This window comes from Rhamphochromis longiceps, linkage group LG20, assembly GCF_057381845.1.
Source record: "Rhamphochromis longiceps isolate RC_006_pf linkage group LG20, R_longiceps_female_GT1.1, whole genome shotgun sequence".
NCBI lineage: Eukaryota > Metazoa > Chordata > Actinopteri > Cichliformes > Cichlidae > Rhamphochromis > Rhamphochromis longiceps.
Window position 1 is genome coordinate 26,373,998 of NC_140576.1, and position 16,492 is coordinate 26,390,489.

Consider the following 16,492-nt stretch of genomic DNA (forward strand, 5'->3'; position numbering starts at 1 on the left):
CTCAGTGTTTATACACCACAACCTACCTGAGTGTTGTTGATGACCATGTCCATTACTTTACTGTATGTCAACAGTGTATCCATCTCCTGAGTGCTGCTTCCAGCAACACACCACGTTGCAACGCTCAGATCATCTCAAACTGGTTTCTTGAACATGAAAATTAGTTCATCTCTATTTTAACTTCATATTTTTTCATCTTTTGTAGAATGACTTTGGAAAGACTTGTCTTTAATTTTTTTTTCCTTTGAAGCAGTCAGCAATACGAGCTTAGTGGAGTAATTTCGCCTGATTGTGTGTTGATTTGACAACACTGCGTGGTTCTGTGAATGCAGCTTAAATATTTTGTGTGTAAAGTTTTGCAATAATCATTGAAGCTATGAAAAAGGTGTCTCTGTGCAGTTGTTAAAAACTAAGAGTAAATACACACGGGAGAAATATATACAGTTTAAAAGATAATAAAAGATAAAAGATCATCTTCAATTCAGATAAATACTTTAAAGCTTTTCTCTTTTTTTGGAAACAGAATTTCTGTTTTTTGTGTCTTTTTGGGGTTTAGTTTGCTGTTGTTCAGTAAACTGTAGAATAAAATATTCAAGCAGACCCATTAAGCAGGTTTCTGCATTATTAATGCTTTTTTCACTCGTTATTTGATGGCTTTATTTTTATGGGGAAACATCTGTATTTAAAAGTGATCAAAGTAATAAGGAGAATGCCTTATTTGCCTTATTAGTTTAGAGAAAAAAAGGAGCATAAGCTATGTTATGTCAATTTGTAAAAACTACAATCATGATACTTGCTCTCAATAAAAATATTTGAAACAAAGTAATAAGGAGAATGCTATGGTTCCTGCCTGTATTGTTACTAAAGCCTAACTTCTATTCAACGGAACAGAAAAAAAAACTGATATGTTCATACAGACTTCAGCTTTTCCAGTTCTATCATCCATCTTCATCACAAATAACTTCAGTCGTGTTTTATTTCATGAATAACTGTTTATTTTGTTTAAAATGCGTAGCTTCAGAGACTGGAATTCTGATGCGGGACTCAGTCATTAACACATTTCTTTTATATCTTTATCAGCGTGAGGTAGAAAGGTAGGACTGTGACCAACTCGAGCAAAACATGAATGATTTTCTGATTTTCTCAATCTCAATGTTTGAACACAGACATTTTACATAAGGAAAAAAACAGTACTTTTACACAGTATAAAATCTTAACCATAAGATACTCTGGAAAAACTCTATTATCCTGTAATGTGGGAGCTGCTCATGGTAAATATTTTAAAGCCACAACATTTAAATCCACACTTTCCATACAGCATTTAATAAAATGCGCTTAAGCAACTTTTGCATGCATTGCAATGCTCTAGAAAAATTATAACAATGCTCCTTTTTAGGGCAGACAGCGACAAGATTAAAAAAACCCTGCTTCAAAACAACATGCACTCATTTTAATGAAATTACATGTACGAAGGTCTTTTCTCACCAGTGCCTTTACGAACAGTCCATATGGGTTTTAAACCCAAATATTACATCTGACATGTACTTCACAGAGACATAATCATAGCTGACCTATTTATACACCCATTATCATTCATGGTGCTGTGGATGCCTATACAGAACCATAATATAAGAAGGTAAGCCAATGCATATCTCCTACTTAGTCTCCAAGACATCAATGCACTCGGGATTGGATTCCTAGAAAATCTTTTTTTTTTCTCCATTTTTTTCTTTTAAATCAGGGAAACCTGCCCAAAAGTACTTTAAGTACACTTAGTATGCAACGAGCAAATTTGTTTACAACAAGTTAAAGTTTTTGGAAAACATACAAAACACAAAGTTTTAGTCAGCATGAGTGCAATGAAACACCACAAAAGCTGATTGATGTGCACGAGAATACAAATGCAAAAATAAAAAACAGTAGCATAGCTACACATAAGTCGGATTTTTAAACCCAAACATTTAAGGTAATCTAATTCCTTAAAAGAAATATTTAGCTGATGATAAATACTGTAAAAAATGAAGATAGAGAAGAATAGTTATGACACTGACAGGACAGAAGGAAACAATATGTAATTGATTGTCATAAAAGGGAAAATTGATGAGGTGATTGCACGGATTATATGAGGAACATACTCATAATAACCTAAAAATAATTGTACCACATAGAAACACAAGCACATAAAAAACCTCTGAGATGTCGTTCAGTAGGGCTGCCACAAACGATTATTTTAATAGTCGACTAGTCACCGATTATTTTTGCGATTAGTCAACTAATCAGATCATGCATTCATTGGACATAAAACATACAGCTTATTGCACCAGCATGCATCTGCTCTTAATATAACTATCATTAGCTTAAGTGTTTAAGGTATGTGCTAGCTAAAAATAAAGGCAAGATTAAAATTTATTAAATTTTAATGAAATTTGCAGATTGTTTCGGTGAAGTTTAATAAACTCAGCCGTCTGCTCCTTGCTATCTAAAATATAACAGGACACTGGAGTATATTCTCGAGCATCTCACACTTCTGATAATCAGTTGTCTGCTTGAGGTTTATTCAGCTGTGTAAAAACTGTAACTTTAATCTCAGCCAAACCGATTCATTCAGGAACAAGTAAAATACTAAAAAAAAGCCAAACAATAACATTTTTAAGTTATCTAAGTGACTCATATATCATGTTTAACCTGAGTAGCGAAAGACGGCGGTGGGTTTGAAAACGATTTGCCGGGAGTCCGGTGTTCTCACGGGCTCTAGTGAGCCTTGAACCCGTTAGCTATTGAGCTGGTGGGTAAGAGACGTCTCCGAAAACGTCGGAGCGCTTTTGAAAATATGTCTTGATAAACTGAGCAGATATTTGAGGTTTACACAGCTACATTCTCGCCTGAGAATATCTTAAACGTTTATTTTGTGACCCAGAAAGAATAATAAGAGTAATACTAAAACTAACTAGCTGCCGCCATTGTTGAAAACTGAGCTGGGCCACGCTATGAACTCTGGGACGCAGCTTCTTCTTCTTCAGGGTTTAACAGCAGCTGGCATCCTTGTACATGCAGTGCCGCCATCTTCTGTTTCAGTCCGTTATTACACTCTTAAATCCTGCCACTTATTCCTGCGTCTTTTGGGATCTTACAAAGCTTCAAACGACGCGTCGACTATTAAATCAGTCGTCGACGATTTTGATAGTCGACGTAATCGTGACTAGTCGACTAATCGTGGCAGCCCTATCGTTCAGTATAAGAAACAACATACGCTCCTCAATTTAAATGGCTAACTTGACTTATGAAACTTTTGTTATTGTAAAAGCAAAACTAAAAGAGAGGTGATGCACTGAGCTGATTATGCGCTATGAGCTTGATCAATACTATGACATGCTATGAATACTTACTAATGGAGAACATAACTGAGAGTTTGTACCTTTATATACCTGACTGAGTTTCTCTAACTATAATTCAGATTTAACTAATTGAACAACATTTTAATTTCAGTTGTGTCAAAATTAACAAGAAAAGCTCTTTTCCATACATATTGAAAACTCAATTCTTTTTAATGGCCTGTATCAGAAACATGCCAATTTTACTGCGCTGATGTTCAAAAAAACTTCCCAGCTTTAAAGTAATCAGATGTCCTCCACTCTAAAGAGGTTTTTAAAGATCTTTTTCACATGCAGGATTTCTTTTAATGTTACTTTTAGATTCTGGACTTTCTGTAAGTTATGCAAACCTAGACAAATGTAATGCAATTTGAAAGGGTTAGGTCAAGTGCTATAAAGACATTAAAGAGCATAGCTGTAGATGCTGAAGATTCTGTTATTTAGTTCAACAGGACTGACTGCATCAGCTTCAGGAAACATCCTCAGCCATCCAGGCTGTCCAGTGCCATTCCATCTCAATCTACCTGAATGACTTTGCACTATGCATCATTGAAAGCAAGGGCTTGCTGCAGGATTTAGTACTGCAGTTCAAAAATACAATCCTTACAAGAGAAAGTGTGTACCTGAAGAGGAGACTCACTAAATACTTCAAACTCTGAGAGTTAGGGTGCTTGGAGTGATGGCGTGTCATTCTGTAGAGTCAGAGTCCTGGCTGTTATACTCAGCCGTCTCCATCTTGAGGATGTAAGGAATTATGCTGTCAATAGAAACATTTCCTATTAAGCCGGTGAAGAAGAGCTCCTCTGTGATGCTTGAGTTCATGAGGCGCAGTGCAGGCAGACGAGTCAGAATACGTGTCAGCCTGAGGAATGGAATAAAGATGTAATTTACACAACACATCACAGCATGCAAACACGGTTTTACCTGAAATGGAATGAAGGCCCTCTGCCAGACATCCACAGAAAAGAAAAGGACACAGGAGTTCAGGTTTGTGCCAATGGACGATGACGTCAGCGATCGACCTTGGCCAAAGTGAACCAATCAAGGCCAATTTTTAGATTATTTCCCCAGTGATGCATTAAATCAATGTGATCATTATTATAAGAGTCATGATACAATGAATCTGCCTTGCTATAATATAATGTTGCATTTACATATATAATTGAAAGTGCATGTCTGGACGTCTACACACTTTCAAATTAAGGTGTGTGTGTGTGTGTGTGTGTGTGTGTGTGTGTGTGTGTGTGTGTGTGTGTGTGTGTGTGTGTGTGTGTGTGTGTGTGTGTGTGGAGTGGCTCGGCCTGGTGAACCAAACCAACACCTTCCAGCAAACCTCATTTGTTGGTAAAAGACTCCACTGTGTGTGGCAAAGGCACAGTGAAGAGTAGAGAAGTACAGCTCTGAGGTAAAAACAGTAAAGACCCAGCATGTATTAACTTAATACTGTTTTAGCTGTTCTGCTCATATCCACTTGCATGTTCATTAATAATGATCATTAAAGAACAAATTAAAAAACATCTCTTCAAGCCAGAAATGACAAATACACTCCTGGGGTGTGTGCTCGTTTCTCCCTGGGTGTTACAGACTTTTTTGTCTTTGGAATCCACATTGTGCATTATGAAGGGTGGGTAGTGGTACACCGATGGTCCTCTTTTGCCCACCCCACCCCAACACAACTACTATCGCTGTTTTCACTTTGTTATCTGCAATAAGATGGTAAGAGCATTCCTCACATACCAATTCACGATATAGGCACTTGTATCCTGTACAGCTGGATGAAACCAACAACACATATTCCTCTGCTCACCATGATATGCTGCTAATCAAACCATTGGCTTGTCGCTCAAAATTCACTGCATCATACAGCCTGGGTACGACTTATTTAGATTCAAACTCTGATTATTATAGTAAACACTGTCTAAAGGTGTGGTGCTTCACACAGCTATCATAAAAATCTTGGGGAAAGAGAGGCAGAGAAGTCCAGACTCTCTCCCCAGCTACCTCCTCCAGCTCTTTCTGGGTAATGCCAAGAGAATATCCCTGTCCTCCTGTTAGAACATCCTCATAACACCTCATCCAAGAAGCAACTCAGCTAGCTGAGAACAACCCTTTCTTTAAGGAGAGGTCAGCCACCTTTCAAAGAAAGCTCATTTCTGCTGCTTGTATCCACAATCTCATCCTTTTGATATGGCATTTTTGTACAATGATGCTCCATCTGGTGGCTGATGGTTGTAACTAGGATACAAATTTGGGATACAAAAATTTATCAGCACTGGACATCAAATAAAATGTTAACAGTCAGATTAAATGACAACTGAACAGCAGACAACATCAGCCAAAAGCTTTTTCAGACATGCACTGCAGACCTGCACCCTATAGACATGACCTGTTTTTACTCTGCAGAGAAAAGAATGTAAACGTCAGATGCAGTCAGCTTGGATGTTTATCAGTCTTAATACAGCTCCCTTCTGCAGAGTCTGAGATGTTTTACTGTGCCTACTCGAGAATAGTGCAGATAACAGGTTGGTGAATTCACAGCCTCAGAAAGCCACAGTGAAAATAAAAGCTTAAAGCCTGGCAGACAGCGACGTGTCCCACAGAATGAAACAGGTATATGCTGGAGAGAAGTTGTAAAAACCAAAAAAGACTCAACCAAACTCACAATTAACTTACGGCAATAAAATAAGAGTGGCATAGTATCAGTTATTTTTCCATCTTAGTGCTGGGTATTAAGTTAGGGTATCACTTTGTATAACATTTTTTGTCACTTTGCTTTGAATGTGGATGAGAGTAGGACAGGAGGTATGAATGTACCTGTAGGTGTCATCTGGATATGTTTTCTGCACATAGTCCTGTAGCTCCATCAGAGCTTTCTCCTGGAACTTCTCAATCTGCCCACTGCTGTCCACACCTGGGTGATCTGATGAGTCAAACACACAACAGTTGTTCTCCAAAATAATTTGACTGATAACAGCTAGACTGTCCATTATTATTTCTGACACAGAAAATCAGACTCACCTGGGCTGAACAACACTATAGCCTTCAGGTAGGCGTATTCATAGCTGTCGGTCTCCAGCCTTGTCATGCTGTTACAGAACTCCTGGAACTTCCAGATATGCTCCATCACCTGTTTCACCCTTTCCCCTGACAGTTTGTCTGAGACAGAAGAAAGTTTCCATTTTGTATAAATATTCATGGTTTAAGTCTCTTATTTTCTTTAATTCTTTTCCATCTTAATGGTCCGAGAAAAGTTACTTAGAGAAACAACAAAAAGCATGTCGTCACTGAAAAACGACGCAATTCTTAGTCAGTGTTAGTGGCAAGTGTCGTCACTTGTTTGCAATGTAGTTGGCTTCATTAAGCCAAAATGCAGGGGGGATTTTTATTTATGCAATTACATTTCAAAGTTTTGTTACAATCTAAATAAAAACAGCAACAATATGAGCCTGTTCTGATTTCATCACATGTAAGTAATAAAGTTGTCTTCTATGCTTAAGGCCTATGTTTGTTAATAACAAAAAAGAAAGGAAAAAAAAAGAAAAATCACATTTCTTTACTCCTGTTTATATGCGTGTGTGTCCTACTGTGAAAGATGGCGAGGTCTGTGGTCCATACCATCCTGGATGCTGCTTTGAAGGTGGTTGATGATGGCGGCAAGGATGGTCGACAGGTTCATCACATGAGCGCACTGAGCAAGACCCAGAGTGAACAGCTCGTTCCAACAGGCTCGCACCAAACTTGTGTTTGCCTCCTGACTGAGAAGAGAGGGAAAATATTGATTAACAATCATCTGGTAGTGTTTGCAAAGACAACAGCTTGTGTGAAAACTCTCTCACCCGAGAGCTGAGAAGGCTGGGATTGAGCGTGCCCAGTGCATGGAGAGGAAGAGAAGTCTAGATGCAGATTCACAGATGTAGTGTACATTCAGATACTCGGGCATGGGGCTGGGCATGGTCAGCTAGAGGAAAGATACAAACACAACACAGCTGAAAAGGACATCAAGTACAAAAACCTTACTGCTGACAGGAGAATGGTAACACAAAGGAAACACAAAACAAGTGTTAAATGAGTCGCTCAAGTTAATGCACATTGCACAAAATGTCCAGCAGGGGATCTGCTTGTTACATGTCATATTTTTCACTGTTCCTCGTGTTTCCTGCCAGTATCTTTGCAAGGACAAAAATCAAATAAACACCAACTAAAAAGAAACTTAAAATAAGTGTTTCAACTGCAGGTGATAACAAACCACTTAACAGGGTTTTGCTGTTTATTATTGACCACGCATCCATACTTTGGTAATTTAAAACTGCATAGACAGATGAATGGTCTTGTATTCTGGTGAATAACCTCTGAGTACCACCCACCCTTCTGTGGATGCCAATCGGTATCCCTCAGCAGTCAATCATCTCCAAAAATTGTGCATATTGTTCTTCCCATTACATGTGAACTCTATTCACCTTAAAGCTGACATGGCTGTCTGTGAGCAGTGGTCCTTCCACCTCTATAATAGGGGTCTCCTGGTCTCGACCAATCAGCTGGATCGTTGTTCCACTGACACATTGTGACTTATCAGCCAGATTGTCTTCGACCCCAACTTCAGGTGGGTTGAAGACTTTGGCCAGGGTGTCAAAGGCACTGTGTGCAACACACAAGCACACATAAAATGACCTTTCATTAATTTCATTAACAAGAAACATATAAGTCACAAAAGTATAAATGTGTTCTTATTGCACACATACATGCGTTAACTCCTTAGCACCACTTTTATTACCTAAATGCTGTTTTTAACACTGTTTTCTTATACACACAATTATCCAGTTACTATGTCTGTGAAGGTTCTCAGTCATCCAGGTCATCGTAGTCAAAGGAGCTTGCAAAGAAAAGCGTCTGGACTTCTTTAAGTTGCTTGAAGACATTTCACCTCTCATCCGAGAAGCTTCTTCAGTTCTAAGGTTCTAAGGTCCCTCTTGGGGGGATACTCCCACTGGGTTTAAATCTGGGACTCTCCACCATTTGACCTTAGAACTGAAGAAGATTCTCGGATGAGAGGTGAAACGTCTTCAAGCAACTTAAAGAAGTCCCGACGCTTTTCTTTGCAAGCTCCTTTGATCCAGTTACTATGTTCATTCAAATAAGAACAAAAACAATGCAAAGTCATCAATGAGATATTATCTACAGTCTACAACACAGGTTTTATCAGTGTTAAAAAATAATGCAGATATTAGAACCCACAACGCATAACTCACAAAATTACCAATGCGGTATTAAACAAATGCAAATAGAGAACTGGTTTACTTCTGCAGAGACAAACAAAGTAAATTTGAAGAGAACACTAACGATAAGCCACCTGAACCCAAATCTGAACAAGCAAAGGCAAGACTCCTCTCTGGGTGTTGCTGACTGACCGTGTTATCTCGCTTGCAGACTGCTCTTCATGTTGGCTGTCTGAGGTATCACCATTGTTTAGGTTTTCTTTTAGTGAGTCACTTAGGTTGGCCAGTGATGTCACAACGTTGGCTAGCGTCCCCAAGTCTCCCTGCCCACAATCCATCTAAAGACAAGTGACTCAATGCAGATTATATCCCATCATATAGGCAACATAACCAGCACCCACTGTACATACATTACAGCCTAGCACAGATTTTATGCTCCAACCTCTTTACACGACTTACAAAAGGCAGATGTTTTGTTTACTGTTACACAGTCTCTTTAATGATTAGATGTACCTTTGAATCAGTTGCCAGCACCAAAGTTCCATCACTCTGGATCACTGGCTGCTGGATGTTAACCAGCATCCCCTGGTCCAGCAAGCTGGACCTACATGTGGTACAAAGAACCATCAAAACAACTTTACAAAATCGTTGGAAACTTAAAGATGGTGCAAATTTAACAGCTCAGACCCAATGTTTGTCTGCAGGTCTGACCTGGATCCATCTGTCTCTGTATCGGAGATAAACGTAGGTGTGGCGATGAGTGGACTGTTTAGGTCCTTACGAATGTAGATCTTTTGGGTGGAGGCCGCGCAGTTGGCATGCCTCTCTCTGGGCACAATGTCGATGGGTTTCCTCTCACTCTGGACAGCTGAATATTTACAGGAGTCAGAATGTGTTAATATTTTCCTCATGCCTACAAGTAAAAGCAAAGAACATTGTGCGTTTCTACAATCATGCACTGAGAACAATGCTAATGATATTTAGTGTCTCTCAGAATACTGCAGATATGAGGTACTTCTGGTTTAACTGATCAGAATAGTTCTCAGTTGGACTTCCTGACAAATTGATGGTAAAGAAAGAGCTGAACCTATATTTTTACTAAAAATAACCCTTGTTGAGTAGCTGTAGGGACAATGTTTCCTAAACAACCTCCTGCAGCAGTATCCAGTGTCACACCAGTCTGTATTTTATACATGTCAGGTCAGGAAAAAGATAGAAGACTTTTTCGGGCCATATCTCACTTATTTCTCAAGGAAACTGAAACTACCTTCTCAGGGACAATACTTGACTTGTTTCTGGGTGTATTTTTTGCACTGTGTCCTGGAATTGGATGCACACTCACACTCAGTCTTCATCCCCATCTTAAGGCATTTTCTCAACCGACAGAATTGGCAGCGATTGCGGTGGTGTTTGTTGATGACGCAGTCCTGCTTACTGCGGCAGCTGTAAGTCAGATTCTTCCTCACACTCCGCTTAAAAAAGCCCTTACATCCTTCGCAACTGACGGCACCATAGTGACGTCCTGTACACAGACAAAAAAGTTCTTATTTTGTACCCGTGGTTGAGTCTACTGACAATATGAAGCTGAACACACAGCTGGATACCAAAGTATATGGAAAAGATCCGAAGTATACTCATGTTAAGTGGCTGAAGTACCTGAAGCCTTGTCTCCGCACACCACACAGTACTCCACCGGCTGTGGTCGGCTCAAATCTCCTGACTGTCCTAACAACCGTTCCATTGACACTGGATCTGTAACAATCTAGAAAAAAAGCATTCAAATAAGAACAAGTTATTGGCAGTAGTGTTGTCACATATGCCCTATGTGACAGTATTAAGAGGGAAATGTACCTGTATTCTTCCTGGCATGAGGCTGTCTGCAGCAGTGAAGATGAGCTGTTTGGCGTTGTGACTGTCTGGTGAGGCCAGGATGACCTTTCCTGCCACTGAGCTGTCAGCTGTAGTCAGAATGAACTGTTGCTTGGGGGCACTGGATGGGTTCATTGCTGTCACTATCTGGATCTTCTGACCGGTCTGCTGGTCGGTTACAATCTGGGGGGATAAGAGATGAAAGAGGAAGACAGAACAACAGGGAAAGTGTGGAAGATCCAAGAAAAATATTTTAACACCAACATGTTCAGCGCCCCTGCGAAAGGGGACAATGTCAACAGGTTGTAACACATTCAAGTTTAAGATGTTACCTGAATTCGCTGTGGTGTAGAGGGCTCAGTCGAGATGACCTGAAAGCGCTGCGGAGACTCACTCATCACTGAGTCTGATGGAGAGGATGACACCTAATTGGTTAAATGTATAAAAATAATCTTAATTAATAAGTCTGCAACACAAATACATTTCATTTGAATATGCAGCGTTGAAATGTTTTGCTACAAAATGTTATACACTTTTATTGTAAGTGAAAGAAGACAGCAAATGGTGAATTATATCTTAAAGGTAACCACAAGACCAAAGTGAGTAAAACCATCAAAAAAGAAAAAAAAATTCATATTGGTTGGATGAAGCAACAACTTCAGACCACTCACCTCTGCCTCATGCTCAGAATCCACTTTCTGCTGGGAAAGCAGATTCAGGTTGGACGTCATGATGAAGTAAAGTCATTAGTCATTAGTCATTACAGGAGTACAGAAGTCTGGTGAGGAACTTTGTCGCATGGAGTCACACAAACCACCTGCAACTCAACACCTCAAAGACTAAGGAACTGGTTGTGGACTTCGGGAGGTCCAGAGAAGGTCCACTGCCGGTTCAGATAGAGGGGGAGGAGGTGGAGGTGGTCAACAAGTACAAGTACCTCGGGCTGTGGGTGGACAATAAACTGGACTGGTCATGCAACACAGAGCACCTGTATAAAAAAGCCCAAAGCCGACTGTACTTCCTCAGGAGGCTGAGGTCTTTTAACATCTGCAGGAAGCTCCTGAGGATGTTTTACCAGTCGGTGGTTGCTGGAGTACTTTTCTATGCTGTGGTGTGCTGGGGGAGCAGCACAGCAAAGAGGGACTCATCCAGGCTGGAGAAACTGATCAGGAGGGCTAGCTCTGTGGTCGGCATGAAGCTGGACACTCTGGTGACAGTGGCAGAGAAAAGGACATTAAAGAAACTGATGGACATTATGGACAATGCTGGGCATCCTCTGCACACGGCCATAAACAATCAGAAGAGTCTGTTCAGTGACAGGTTGCTTCTCCCCAAGACAAGAACTAACAGACTTAAAAACTCCTTTGTCCCACACGCCATCAAACTGTTTAACTCCTCTCTGGAGGGGAGAGGGAGGGGAAACAGGAGGACAAAGGAGGGGGGAACAACTAAGCTGTAGTGCCTCTTCACCTCACTGTACAATACCTTGTGCAATACTTTTTGTAAATAGTCAACAGTGCAATAGACTCAATACTTGAAATGTGCAATTCACTTGTATTTTTATTTTTTATTCCTATTTATTCTATTTATCCCCTTTGTATATTTTATTTATATTTGTCTCTGTATTTATATATATGTGTGTGTGTGTGTATATATATATATATATATATATATATATAACAATTCTGTAACTGTAACTTCGGTCGTTGCTGTGCTTTTTGGAAGTCGAATTTCCCAGAGGAACCCACCCGAGGGATTAATAAAGTTCTATCTTATCTTATCTTAGTGAGGTCTGTTTGGAAGGATGTCAAAGAAAAGAATTAAATAACTAATAAAAATACCGACTACCCCAGAAGAGCAGGCTGACATTACTGACTCACATAATGGTCACAGAAGATGCAGCAAGACATTGGATGATTTTGTATGGTGCGATTTGGCTACTGAAGCACACCAGTGTCTCACTCATGTGTTCTTATGAATGGGTGGTATAAACATTAAAATATTACGCCACTTTGAAATACTAAATCTGTGCTGCAGCAATGCCTTTGCAACCCAACTTTTAAAATCATTAAAAATTAAACAAAAGATAAGCTTCTCTCTTTTTATACTATATAATAACAAATGCAATCAGTCTTCAAACTAAAATAAAATTGACAAAACAGTTTCTGTTTACTGCCCTGTTACCTATATATTAAGCTATAGACTGCCGTATCATCACACAGTTATTAAAAGTAATATTCTTATTTTTTAGGTAACTTCAACAAAACATTTCACTTCAATTACAAGAAGAATTTATTGCGATTTTTAACATATGGAGAATATTGCAACAATGTATATTGTGACATTTTTAAAATTGCAAATTATGTCCTCATGGTCAACTTTGTCTGTATTTGTTTTATCCAATAAGATAAAGTTATCTCACTTCAGTTATTTTTTTGCTTCAAAATGAGATTGTCAAGCATACCAACACTGTCCCTAAAACCTGCATAAATGTTGCCATTACATGGAGCCTGCAGCCTACATAAATAACCAGAATACAATCAGCTGGCAGCCAGATGAGTCAAGTCCCTATGAGTTGTGCACAATGACAGACCCATTCAGACTGATGGCAACATGCTGGCATTCTGTTTGCATTTAAAATTAGACAGCAATTACTTGCAAACCTTCAAGAATCTTTTTCAGAGTGATTACAGTCAGCCCAAGTCCAGACTATTACTGTTTGCAGAAAGGTTATCTCTGATCAGGCAAGACATCCAAGCAACGTGCGATTAAAAGTGCTTGTAAACGTGCAATAACCCTAAACGTCTGGACAACCATTTAGTCACAAGTTGCAATCGGTTGCAGAATGTGGAAATAATTATATATGGATATACATTTTTAATTTTTTTTTTGTAGTTGCAAGGATATTCTTGTCCTATTTTTACTTGTGTGACTGAGCCTTTGGCTTGCTCTGAACTAGGAAGTACCTTTTTCAAGGTTATTTTAGTCAAATAAATGTTTGCTCAGGTAATGTTATCTTGGGATGGTGGTGCATGAGATGAGCCCTATAGCTCATAGTATTAACAGTGTATTTTAATTTATTTAATACTATGTTCATATTTAGTGTCCCTGTATTGATATAAGATTGCATTGCAAAATAACACAATACTACTCTATAAATTTTTTCCCCCATCCTTAATAAGACCTGAGCAACTGTCCAATACAATGGTTCAAAGATCGACAGCTTGGTGTGTTCCTCTACATGTGACTTTACGCTGACTTTAGAGCCATACTTTAGCACTTCTGCATATTCTCAAACAGAGAGTAAGCCACCACAGCAGGAGGATTTCACTTAATTTGGTAATATAGCTGACATGTTATTATAGACCACAACACAACTTGCTAAGACAATGCAGTATTTATGTAATATTCCAGATAAAATATTTAAGCTATCAGCTAAACTCACCTTTACCTTTGTTAAATGTCTATTTTGTTTCCTTTGAAAACCAAAATCACACTCAAAGTGAAGCTAACTGAAGAGGGTTTGGAACCATCACTGCGTTAGTGTTAGATATTATATGTTATCACAGATATGGTCAATCCTCCTATACTGCTGCACCTATATTGGTTAATGTAATAATTTCTACCTATGAATCTTGAGTTGCATCAGTCCAGTGCCAGAGTAATTTCAGTGGGTGAAACACTTTTTGGAGATACTAATACCACACTGACATCGACAGAGGCACCAATCATTTCTTACTTTGTACACCTGTCCTCCAAATGGACAAATATGAAATCCTGTCAAGACTTAAAAAACATAGTAAATATGAAGGTGTCGAGACTAACTCCCACTGCTTTTAATATTTTTAAAACTTCTAATTTGCTTTACTTTATATTTTATTGTCACTGAAGAGGAAATTTGTTCTGGACTCCAAGTCCCAGTTCCCAGCATAGCTATTGTGACCACCACAAACATACAAAGCACAACAAGTCACAATTTAGCATCACATCAACATTAATTGTTAATGTTGCGCTAACCCAATGACTCCACACTACAGACTAATATTCCGAGCATTAACTGAACAGAGCACAAATTAATTTTTAAATCCTTTAAACTTCTGCCAGAAGGTAACAGTAAATACAAGATGAATTGAATCTCACAAAATGTTGAAACACACACTGTTCATAAAGTGACTGAGGGCTATGATGACATTTTTCTGGCGTTTGCTTTTTGTGGCTGTTTGCACCACTTTGAACTACCCTAGATTCGCTGTCAGTGTAACATAACTGCTAGTATGTTAAAAAAGAAAGAAAGAAAGAAAAAGTCAAGCTGCACTAGAAGATCTAGAAATTAGAATGATTTTTTTAAAGCTGTGATCACCACCTTGCAGCATCTTTATTCTTGGGGGAAGTGTCTAAATCCACCTTTCATTAGTTTAATTCTTTCTAATCTACTGGCATTTGAAAGATTTCCGTCCTTCTCTGTTTATATGGTCTTGTACTGTTTATAAGAATACAATCTGACAGCCTTTGGGGGGAAATGATTTATGTGGCTGCACTAACCATACAGGAATCTTATGTAGCTTCATATTGTTTACTGATTGGTCTAACAGTACGTCCATCATTACCTCTTTTCTCAAACGTATCACAACACATAACAAAATGGAGAATCTGGCAATCAGCCAGTAACATCGAAGACGAATCCTTATGATAAATATGTTCGAGCAATTTTGTTTTCAGACACCGAACAGATATTCTGGTGGCGAATACAAAAAAAATGGCAGCTGTGATGAATAAAATGTATGATCGTAGTACTTTCAATCCACTCCCGTCCCCGGGATGGCAAAGGTAAAAGGGTCGAGTTCATCTGCTGCAGCTACAGCTTTCCAGCGTTAGCCCCCTCAGCTAGCTCACTGCAAGTGAACGCAAGTAGGCTGCAGTGAGAGCCGACTGCAGCTGTGTGCCCCACTGTGGCTGTCATCCTAGCACGCAGGGATTGGTTCAAGTCGACAGCTGTGTCATCGTATTTAACAATTAATTTAGCTGTCACCAAAATATGTCAGCCTAAACGGACTGAGACCGATGTTTCACGGTCCATGCCCGCACTCCGAGCTGCCGGAGACGGCCAGGAAGGGAGCTCCGCATCGGCTAGCTTGCTAGCTAGTTGGGAAATTAGCTACGCTCTTTTATGGTCCTGTATGTCTCACAGCTTTCTACTGTTTTCAGTCCAGGACTCAGACTTACCTCCGGGAACTGGCGGTCACAGATTTAGTGCGCTCTGCTATTTTATAAAATATTTGTTTTGGTTTTCTTCTGTTAAAGGTCATAGTTCGTGACCCCGCTCCGCCAGCGAGTTGATGATGGTTGAGTTTTTTTTCCTCCTTCCTCTCTCGCGTACCCGCGCGACTCCAACACCCCCCCACCCTTAGCGCGAGCCAGACAGGACTGACGTCATTATGTCTGACTGTCTGGACTTTGTTGTTAAGGTACGTTTGAAACATTTACATAGTAAAAAAAATGTTTAACAACAGATGTATTTAAGAGGATAGACGCACTGTTTCTCCTATAGTGCGTTTCTGCTCTTCACATAAAGAGCTGCAATAATAAACTCAAGGCTTTAATAAGTGATTGCATAAATGATTACAAATAGTATAAATATTAAAAAATATAAAAATAAAGTGTTTTGTTTTTTTTAATCTTATATGATACTGTCAGAAGTACGTGACATATACATAATGTCATCAGATATAGAAAATGTCAGATAATGTTATCCAGTTATAATCTTGATCGAGCTCTAATTTCTTTATATTTTGCTTCCAAGAAGCGAGACTTTCTGGCAATTTTATTAAGTGATCTTGAGCAATCGTTATGCTGGCTTTCTGGTTTTGTTTGTTAAGCCACTTAACACAAACTACAAATCACTGAAGCATAAAAAGACACCTAACTCAAGGAAGACAATGTTATGTCTACACATAACAGACAACTTGGCAAAGAATCAATTTAAAATAATATCTTTAGGCACTTTGTTACTAGCAGCCTGTCACAGAGCACATAAACTGT

General features: G+C 39.1%; 1 protein-coding gene across 5 annotated transcripts; it reads right to left on the minus strand.

The window, feature by feature from the left end:
* Positions 1–972: 972 nt before the first annotated feature.
* Positions 973–15,821, minus strand: nr2c2 (nuclear receptor subfamily 2, group C, member 2). Of its 5 annotated transcripts, XM_085393151.1 has the most exons (15): positions 15,677–15,821; positions 11,125–11,660; positions 10,786–10,878; positions 10,436–10,636; positions 10,241–10,346; positions 9,927–10,106; positions 9,272–9,452; positions 9,098–9,188; positions 8,777–8,922; positions 7,829–8,006; positions 7,208–7,329; positions 6,987–7,126; positions 6,390–6,527; positions 6,186–6,291; positions 973–4,233 (listed from the first exon to the last, which is right to left on the minus strand). In XM_085393151.1, the coding sequence occupies exons 2-15, from the start codon at positions 11,182–11,184 to the stop codon at positions 4,059–4,061; spliced, it is 1,917 nt and encodes a 638-aa protein (XP_085249277.1). In that variant the 5' UTR covers positions 11,185–11,660; positions 15,677–15,821; the 3' UTR covers positions 973–4,058. The 5 variants fall into 5 exon arrangements, 4 of the variants coding, with proteins under 4 accessions (XP_085249277.1, XP_085249279.1, XP_085249278.1 ...); XM_085393153.1 differs by having other exon boundaries at positions 10,786–10,859; positions 11,125–15,821; XM_085393152.1 differs by having other exon boundaries at positions 9,296–9,452; positions 11,125–15,821.
* Between the last annotated feature and the right edge of the window lie 671 nt (positions 15,822–16,492).

Bases quoted from the DNA above. Each gene is read 5' to 3' on its own strand.
- nr2c2 (XM_085393151.1), bottom strand. From the start codon at position 11,184: ATGACGTCCAACCTGAATCTGCTTTCCCAGCAGAAAGTGGATTCTGAG. The intron at 8,923-9,097 runs GTACATCTAATC...ACTTGTCTTTAG, and splicing joins TGCTGGCAACTGATTCAAAG to ATGGATTGTGGGCAGGGAGA. The intron at 6,292-6,389 runs GTGAGTCTGATT...TTGACTCATCAG, and splicing joins TATAGTGTTGTTCAGCCCAG to ATCACCCAGGTGTGGACAGC.